The 9,886-nt window shown below is 26.9% G+C and overlaps 1 protein-coding gene across 2 annotated transcripts in view; it reads left to right on the top strand.

Annotated features, from left to right (window-relative positions):
* The window catches only part of LOC117168729 (Sjoegren syndrome nuclear autoantigen 1 homolog), a 26,671-nt gene that overhangs the window by 14,779 nt on the left and 2,006 nt on the right, over positions 1-9,886 (top strand). For both annotated transcript variants that reach the window (XM_033354470.1, XM_033354462.1), the window contains exon 2: positions 2,277-2,476. In XM_033354470.1, coding sequence (XP_033210361.1) covers positions 2,288-2,476 — 189 coding nt within the window. In that variant the 5' untranslated portion in view covers positions 2,277-2,287. The remainder of the gene's footprint in view (positions 1-2,276; positions 2,477-9,886) is intronic.

Genomic DNA, 9,886 nt, shown 5'->3' with positions numbered 1-9,886 from the left:
AAAGACCTTGGCTACTAATGGACCCAAGTGGGGAACCTTACATAACGACTTCGTGAGGTTCTTCGCTTGGGGTGATTGCTAGAGAAATTGATCAGCAACCTGAGTCGGAGCAGTGTTGCGGAACGAACGTGTTATTTACTTAAATAGTACGAGAATTCTGCATCAATCTGAAAAATCTTTATCCCTTCTACACAGTACTCCTTTCCCCTGCCGAGTGAGTCACGCCTACCCCGAAAGGGAAATCGCTTAATGGTGTAATAATTATTATTATTATTATTATTGATAGTATTTATTGACTTTAAATCGTCCCGCTCTTTTTCGCACATGCGCAGTTTAAAAAAGTCTTACAGAGGGCGCGTCGATACAAGGCCGAGGCAGCTAATGAACTTCACTTGAAAAAAATGACCTAGAGGTCGCAGTAGATTTGGGGGCCCCTCGAGCCTTCAAATAAAAGAATCCTTACGTTTCAGCTACGGAAATATGAGTGACTTCACTGTATTACTTTGAAAAACGCGAAAACAGTTATTTTTGGAGTTTTTAATTATCTGCCATTTTATATTTTTTCAAAATTTTGGATTATGAAATCTTGCATTCGCTTAAAAACAATTTATGTATCAAAAACTTCCGCAATTTTTAGTCACCCTTTGTTAGTACAGCTGTGTTATTAAAGAAAGCCGGATTTACAAACATCGAAAATGATTTTTTTTATATCGTTGGAATTGTAAAAAAAATATACATACGTTTATGAAAATTGTTTCATTTATTTTTTTTTTTTAAATATAATTCAAGATAATTGGTAATAATTATTGTAAAAAATCCAATTATATATAGTAATTCTTGAGAGTAGTGTTAGGTATGCATGCCTGGTCTTCAGAAAATTTGACAGATCTGCACAAAGTGTGACACGGAGGCTCGAATATGGTACCTAAAATCACGCAAGAAAGCAGGATCATATTCTGCCATTTTGTCTAAGACTGACCCCAGCATCTACGCAAAAAATTAATACTTAATGCAAACTGAACACAAATTACGTGAAAAAATTTTAATTAGTGCCATTTAAATTGATTTTTCAATTATTATGAAGATGTGCTTGTATCGATTTATTAATTATTCAATGAATAGATGCTGAGTAAGTTATTGTGGCTATTTTCATGCATATTATCATTTCTTTTGCCATAATGTGGAAATTATTTGCGAAAAATATGAAAGGAGAATGAAATGAAGGAGGATTCAAAAACAAGTCTCAAATTAACTCCGTTAATTATGTAACAATAAAACAAGATAATTCAAAAACTCGAAAAAATGTTTTGTTGCATCGATTATATTCGTATTAAATTAATCAAAGACTTCAATCAAAGAGATAAAATAAAGTATGATTGAATAAACTAAAAAATGTCTTTAATAACATTTGAAAAATCTGATCGAAATCTTACATGGTTGATTCAAAACAGGTAACAGACTATTGAGTCCAAATGAAGAAATATTTCGTTCATCAGATATATTTTCTTTCAATAATTGAAATGAGACAACTGTAAATTTTAGTTCATCAGAGCAAACGAACTTGGTTTATAAAAATTTTGTTCATAATAATTTTATTGAATTAACCAAAAATTTGTTATTATATGTTATGTACGTATATCATTCGATATAATAATAATTTACAGTAAAATGATTATAATTTAAAAAATTATTTCAAACTTTTAGCAGATCCTGCTTTCTTTTAAAATTAAGAGAATTCTCTACTTATTAAAATCTAATATTTTCGTGCTTCGTGTATTTTAAAATATGCTCTAAATGCATAATTTCTGCCAGACTTTTCCTACTGTTTCGGTCAAAATTGGTTTTTCATAATTACATTTCTGAATCGTATTTTAAAGTAGAAATTGAATCAAATCACTATTTTAAAAAAAGGTAATTTATTTTATGTGAAAACTAATATGAAAATCAACAAACACGGGCGTTATTTGTAATAGTCGCCTTGTCTTGTACGCGCACCACACCCCACTCTCCCCTACATTTTTACAGCCCAATTTCTTACAATCACTTTTCGGTTTTGACTGCATTTCGATGCATATGGGCAAAACCTTGGTCAAAAGTGAGAATCTATTCAAATTTGTAATATCTTCTGAAAATCTGAATATTTTTGATCAACTATTTTTAAATACGCAGAATTTTTTAACCGACGGTCTTTTTTTTTAATTCCTCAAATCGAATAAAAGGTTTTCCACAAATTTTGTAACATATGCTTATTTTCTAATAATCTTATCCTTACGTAGGCCTGGAGGATATGAAAATGCGTCGTATGGATTTACAGGCGCAAATTGATGCAGAGGAAGAAGAAAAAAATAATCTACAGCGTGAGATAGAGAAGATGTCTTACAAATTAACCCGCCTAAACGACAGTCTCTCCAAAAGAATAGCAGTGCGAAATGAATATGACAGAACCATTGCTGATACGGAAACAGCCTACGTAAAGGTAACAAAAAATAATATAAAAAACCAATGTAATTATAAGCAGTTTCATACATGATTTTCAGAATTAATTTATGGGTGGCGACATTACCGGGAAACCGGAAAAAGATCGCAAACTTTATTGACCGAAAAAATCCCGGGAATTTAATTTAAAATCCGGGAATTAACTTCTGATTGCAGAAAAATTCAAGTTCAATAATTTATCGATTTATTTTGGGAAAGTGAGTTTCTGAACAGAAATATAATTTCAATTTGAAATTTTCTTCTTCACAATTTTAGATAAAGGAAGTACTTTAATTAGTTGTTAGAGTAGAAGTAGTGTATCAAAGAAGAAATATTTCTTAATTTTAATAGAATCTCTGGTTAATCAATACATTTTTTTAACCAAAATTTAACTATTTCAGTTGAAAATTTCACTATTTTGCTGAAAATCCGGTTTTTTTAAATTAGATTTTTAACAGAAAATTTAACGATTCTATTCTTGGTTAGAAATATATCTTTTTTGGACGAAAACTCCACTATTTCAGTTGAAAATATAGATTTTTCATTTAGAAATCAAAATATGTGTATGAAAATATTTGTAATATGTGAAAAATGTACCTTTTTTGTAGAAAATTAATCTTTATGGTTGAAAATTCATCTTTTCGGTATAAAATTTAACTACTCCAGTTTAGGATTCATCATTTCAGTTGAAAATTCATTAGTTTTGTTGAAACTTAATTCCTTAAACTGAAAATGTGAATGTCCAGTTTTGGATGATAATGTTATATTTCTTCGTTCAAAATTCAACAATTTGGATAAAAATTGGTCTTTTTTTAATTGAATATTCAACTATTTCGTTGAAAATCTACATCTTTTGTTCAAAGTCGATTTTTTTTGTAAAATTATATTTTTCTTTTTAAGTTAATCTTCTTGTTTCAAAAATCTTCTTTTTGGTGAAAATTTTAAGTATTCCATATATATACTTATAATTCTGGTTAAAAATTCCTCTTTTTGGTTGGAAATAAAAGTACTTGCTTGAAAGTTAAACTCTTTGGTTGAAAATTAACTTTTTTGGAAGAAAATTCATCATCCTAATAAAAGTAATTCATTTCTTTAGTTAAAATATGAGCTATTTGATTGAAAACTAGTGTTTTCTTTGAATGAAAAGAAACTTTTTTGCCGAAATTGAACTATTTTTTTAAAAATTTGTTTCTTTTTTTGATCAAAATTATTATTTATTTGAACTAAAAATGTAACTGTTATTCCAGTTGAATATTCCATAATTTTAGTTAAGAATTCATCTCTTTGATTGAACATTTATTTTTTGGCTAAAAATTTAATTATTCAATTTTTTGTTGAAAACTGATCTTTTTTAGTTAAAAACATCATCTTTGTTAGTAGAAATTAATATTCTTGGTGGAAAATTCATCTTTTTTGTTTAAAATTAACATATCCAAGTTTAAGATTTACCATTTTAGTTGAAAGTGCATCCACTTTGTTTGAAAATATAACTATTTTTTTGAAATTTAGTTTTTATGTGGAAAGTAATTTTTTAACAGAAAATTTAACATATTCAAATTTAATATTCCATATTTTCAGTTGAAAACTCATCTTTTTGGTTTAAAATTAAAATATTCCTGTTAAAGTCTCACAATTTTCGTTGAAAATTCATCAGTTAGGTTGAAAATCGAAATATTTTCTTGAAAATCCGTTTTTTTTTTTTAAATATTTTTTTCAACTAAAAGTTTAACTGTGCTATTTTTTGTTGGGAATTTATATTTTTATGGAAAATTTTTTGCTCTGTTGTGTTAAGTGATGTTTAGAATAAACGTCATGAATTAAAATAAATGTTTGTTTTTTGCTGAAAATATGAACATGTTACTTTTAGTTGACCCGAAAAATGTAAGAAATGGGCCAAGAAAATCCGGAAGTTTGAAATCGTCCGCCGAATCGTCACCCTGAATTTAAAAAAAACTCAGACAGTTATTATATAACAAGGGAAAAAGGCGGACTCACTCTTTTTGTTATTCTTTTTCCATCTTTCTTATACTATTGGAAACTAATATGTATCGAGGTCAATTTAGACCTAATGAGATCATTTTTGTATAGGAAAAGACTGGTAAATAGTTTGGTTTTATGCTTAATATCAATTAGAAATTGATATATGAAATTCAAATTAATTGTTACGATACTATTTACATTTTTAATATGTGTTGCTCTTCATTACTTTTTTAGAAATCTTTGTGCATAATTTTTGTACTGTTAAAAAAAAACAGAAATTCCGAGATAATAATCTTTCTCAAAAAAATTTAATGAAACTACAAAACACTTTATTCTATTTTTAAATATCTCTTTTTAAATTAATTGCATTATTACTTTCTCTCTAAAAATTAAAAAATTCCCTCTTTCTTTGATTTCTATGATTGTATAGAACTTTGATATCATCACAATCAAAGCCATGTCCATATGTGAGTTTATGTTTATAAAGAACAACATAAAAAAATCAGTAGCAGGTTTTAAATATGCATTTAATTCCGTATAAAGAATTTAATGAAGCTATTAATTTTTTTCACTCAATGTGTTTTATATTTTATAGGAAATTTTATAAACAAAAATCCTGAACGTCAATAGGTTTCGTTCTAAAACCTGTTTCGAATGAAATAGTGATGGAAGATTTATATAATACAGTTTTAAAAAATTGAAAATGTAATGAATGATACTTTAGAAAAAGTGGGTTTGTTGTTAGATTTAGATCCACAATAGTGCGAAAAATTACTAGTAGCAAATTTTCACATTTACTTCAAAAATAAGTTTTGTCCATGTTTTCCTTAAAATTTTATTCAAAAGCGATAACGTTAAAATCTTGAAGTTCATTTAATAATTATGTCGTCTTCAGCTTCAATTAAAAAATATACTTTGTATGTTTAAAGACATTGAAAAGTGTATGAGAAATGCCATTTTTTTTTGCATCCGTGCACCTTTGAATATTATTTTAAATCGAATAAAAAATAATGTAGCCAATATAAAATGCTAAATTAACTCTAAATGAATCAGTTGACTAACCCATTCTAAATTTCTAACGGGCTTGTGGCATGAATTGTAGATAATTTATTTTTTAAAGGCTCCATAAAATTGCTGAAAATTGTAGTACATTTAATCAACTTTTTGAAATCCTCATTCTTTAGAGAAATTTTTTGTTAAAAAAAGTATCAAAATCCCTATTCTTAAAATTATGTGACCTTGAAACGTCAGATCCTGCAAAACGCTGAACCAATCAGAATAATGGTTTGCAGTTGCTTCATTGACTGATGAAGTATCTAGCAGACAGCTGGCGAAAATTCAATTTACGATTTATATTATAGATATTTGTCTACATAAAAACTGTTACAAAATAACAACCAGTCGCATAACCAAATCTAAAAAAAATAACAATTTTGCTTAAAATATAAAACGCAAGAAAAAGTGTAATTATTTATGTTATTCAAGTACGTGAGGGAGATGTTTCCAAAAATAACCTCAAATTTTTTTAATCACAGGACAAAATCATGAGAATAATTTTTCCCCCTTTAACCTGTTCCAGCATAGAGTTACCCGATGAGAACAAATTTGTTTCTAGGCATTTTGAACATACTTTTTAGCCCTTCTTCAGCTTTTGAAACTCGTTTTAAATAATAAAATCATAAATAGGTTATGTTTAGTTTTTACATTTGCAATCACTGGCTGCCATCTTGATTCCCACATCGACCGGACAAGCGCGCTGCTGAAGCTGAAGTACTTCCCGCAATTAGCGGAACCAATAAGATTTTTTCGCAAAAAATCAAAAAGTACAGCGAGTAAAAAGTTTTCGTACACTTCTTTTTTATGACTGAGTTCTCTTAATTTTAATCATGTCAGAGCTAAACACATTTATATTCAAAGAGTTGATTGCTCTCCAAATTCTGTAAAATAGGCCCAGGATGAAGTCAATTTGTCTTTCTTTTTAAAGTAGATATTGCAAAAATAGTGTGAATTTCAATGTTCACTTCAATGTTAAATAACTTCCGAAATAATCAACAGTTTTTAATGTTCTTAAACACATTTTGAAGCTATTTTTTTACCATATGACAACAGATTATTGATGTTAATCGTAAACATTTTCTAATCGAATCACAAGAACTTGGTGTTGTAACAAAAAATTGGAAATTTTTGAAAACATCTTATCTGTAGGCAAATAAGAATAACAATTAAATGGATATATATTTTGAGAGAATTTCATAGAAACTTCATGATTATGTTTCATATATTCTACAAAATATTTTTGTTACACCAAAGAATATCCAGGGTGGCCGCTGGACCGGAAAACCGGGAAATGACCGGACATTTTTTAAGATCGGGAAATGACCATTTTTGACCGGGAATTTTATAAATTTTTAGAAGAAAAAAATCTCCAACTTTCTTTGATTTCAACCGTTTTTTAAATAATTAGTTAAATTGTGATATTTTTCAATTATAATATCATTCAGTTTATAATGCGTAATTCAAAAATCTTTTACAAGAATTTTATAGGAGTAATTTTATAAGAATTAAAATTTAGAAGTGTTTACAGTCTAAGCTTTTTCATAAAATTCAACCGTCTTTAAGATTTGAAAAGTAAGTTATAATTGATTTTACAAGATGATTCAGAATCAGCTCACAATTTTAGGATTTCCAGATTTTAAAGTTAAAACTAAAACTCTTTCAATAAAAAAGTCTTATTAGTTAAACAAACTCAGACGCCCGATTCAAACTTTACAAACTATTTTCCATTTTAAAATAACTTCAAAATAATATATTTATAATTAAAGGATTTTATTAAATTAAAAATATTATTTCAGTATAAAATATTCCATTTTTAAACAATTCAATTTGAAATTTTTCACTCAAGAAAAAGAACAATTACTTGATATTTAGAAATATCGGACTTTTCATTTAAAATCAGTAATTATAAAATAAATATTCAAAACGAAACAAAAAAATTAAACGTTGAACGTTAGAATTTTAATTGTTCGATTAAAAATAATAATAATAATTTTCTACGACTGCCAACACAATCCGGCCATTTGTACAAAAATTTCAATGCAAATAGTCCACGCACAGTGGTCTGGAATAGGAATTTACTGTTCATAATCGCCCACCGGTCGTATTTCTTAACAGACTTAAAAGTTTTTTTTTAGAAATGCTCATCAATTAATTTTTAAGGGAATTGTGGTTTGCTTTTTTTAAATTTTTTTCACAGAGTCACAATATATAAACAAATATAGTGACAAAATTGACCATTTTAGCTTTGTGAATTTTTATCTCAAGAAAAAATACAGATAGAAACTCACTATCAGCCGGAATTATTGCACATGCATTCATAGACCATAATTAATTTTAATAATATTTAACTTAATTATTATAAACAAATTCTTTATAAACGAGTTTTTCTCATTAAGCTGAATTGATTTTTCTGAAAAAAGTGATTCACAATTGTCTTTAAAGCCATTTATATACTTTAACCTTTATCAAACATAAACAAATAGATTGTTTATAACAATTTAGTTAAACAAGTCTCATCGGCCGTTTCCTCGTAGAAAAAAAGGTGTTTTTCTTCAATAATTATCAGAGTGACATTTATTGCGGTGACTAACCAACGAAATTAAATAAAGAATAATTTATATGATTGTTATAAACAATTTTTTTAACCAAACTATGATTTATTTTTTCACATGCAAAAAGGACGATTTTCCACTGAAATTATCCGACAATAAACTAACAGTGATTCCAAAATTGAATATGGGACATTAAATAATAATTTGCATTATTGTTAATAAAAATTTCTGTAGCAAACTGTCCATAGCAATAACGCTGTAGTTGCGTCTTTAGAAGTCACTTATCTTTCATTTGTTTTGCACGTAACTTCATGAAAAACAAATCAAGAATAACTGACTCTCAACTAAAAAGTACAGTTCCAGGTTCAGGTTCCAGGTTCAATTCAAATCTAAAAATTATTCGAGTTCGGAATCGTAATTTATTTATTTTGAGTTTTCTATAATAATCTTATTATTATTATAAGTATCAATTTTTTTATTGATTCAATAACACAAATAAGATTATCACAAAAATGATTGAAGAAAAAATAACTTTTTTCTATGACCAACCGCAGATTGTCACGCATTGTTTTAAAATTGTTATTAACAATTAAGCAAATTATTATTTAATGTCCCATATCCAATTTTGGAATCACTGTTAGTTTATTGTCGGATAATTTCATTGGAAAACCGTCCTTTTTGCATGCAAAACAAATAAATCATAGTTTTGTTTAAAAAATTGTTTATAACAATCATATAAATTATTCTTGATTTAATTTCGTTGGTTAGTCACCGCAATAAATGTCACTCTAATAATTATTGAAGAAAAAAATATTTTTTTCTACGAGGAAACGGCCGATTAGGAAACTTGTTTAACTAAATTGTTATAAATAATCTATATTGTTTATGTTTGATAAAGCTTGAAGTATATAAATGGCTTTAAAGACAATTGTGAATCACTTTTGTTCAGAAAAATCAATTCAGCTATGAGAAAAACTCGTTTATAAAGAATTTTTTTTTAATAGAAGTGTTTATAAAAACAATAGTTGTTAACTCATGCTAATTTTTTTGTTACAAATTATGACTCTTATGAAAAATATTAGCAACTAGCTTGAAATAAACGGTTTTTTCTATGATAAAAAAACACTAATAAGAATTTGTTTATAAAAATTGTTTATAATGATTAAGTTAAATATTATTAAAATTAATTATGTTCTATGAATGCATGTGCAATAATTCCGGCTGATAGTGAGTTTCTATCTGTATTTTTTCTTGATATAAAAATTCACAAAGCTACAATGGTCAATTTTGTCACTATATTTGTTTATATATTGTTGCTCTGTGAAAAAAATTTAAAAAAAGTAAACCACAATTCTCTTAAAAATTAATTGCTGAACATTTCTAAAAAAAAAAAACTTTGAAATCGGATAAGAAATCCAACCTGTGGGCAATGATGAACAGTAAATTCCTATTCCATTCCACTGTGCCACGGCCCAATTTAAAACTAAATATAGATTTTGTCAGATGTAGAAAAAAAATTAGAAGCTTTTTAGTCAATTTGAAAGGTTTCAGAAGAATAAAAAACATTTTATAGAAAAATTGAAATTAAATTTTTATTTTGGAAAATTAATTTGAAGAGAATATTTAAAAAGATTTGGAGGATTTCAAGGAAATTTGTTCAATTTCACAGGATTAAAAAAAAATTTCTAAACAAAATTTTAGGAAACATTCGAATAATTTTAAAATACGAGGGTAGTTCAATAAGTCCTTAGAATGAAGTATAAAAACAATTTTTTTTGGGTAATTTTTTTTTTTTATTTTTCAACATAATCTCCTTGGAGCTC

Source organism: Belonocnema kinseyi, chromosome 1 (genome assembly GCF_010883055.1).
Source record: "Belonocnema kinseyi isolate 2016_QV_RU_SX_M_011 chromosome 1, B_treatae_v1, whole genome shotgun sequence".
In the NCBI taxonomy this organism is placed as follows: domain Eukaryota; kingdom Metazoa; phylum Arthropoda; class Insecta; order Hymenoptera; family Cynipidae; genus Belonocnema; species Belonocnema kinseyi.
This window is presented reverse-complemented; position numbering and strand designations above follow the sequence as displayed.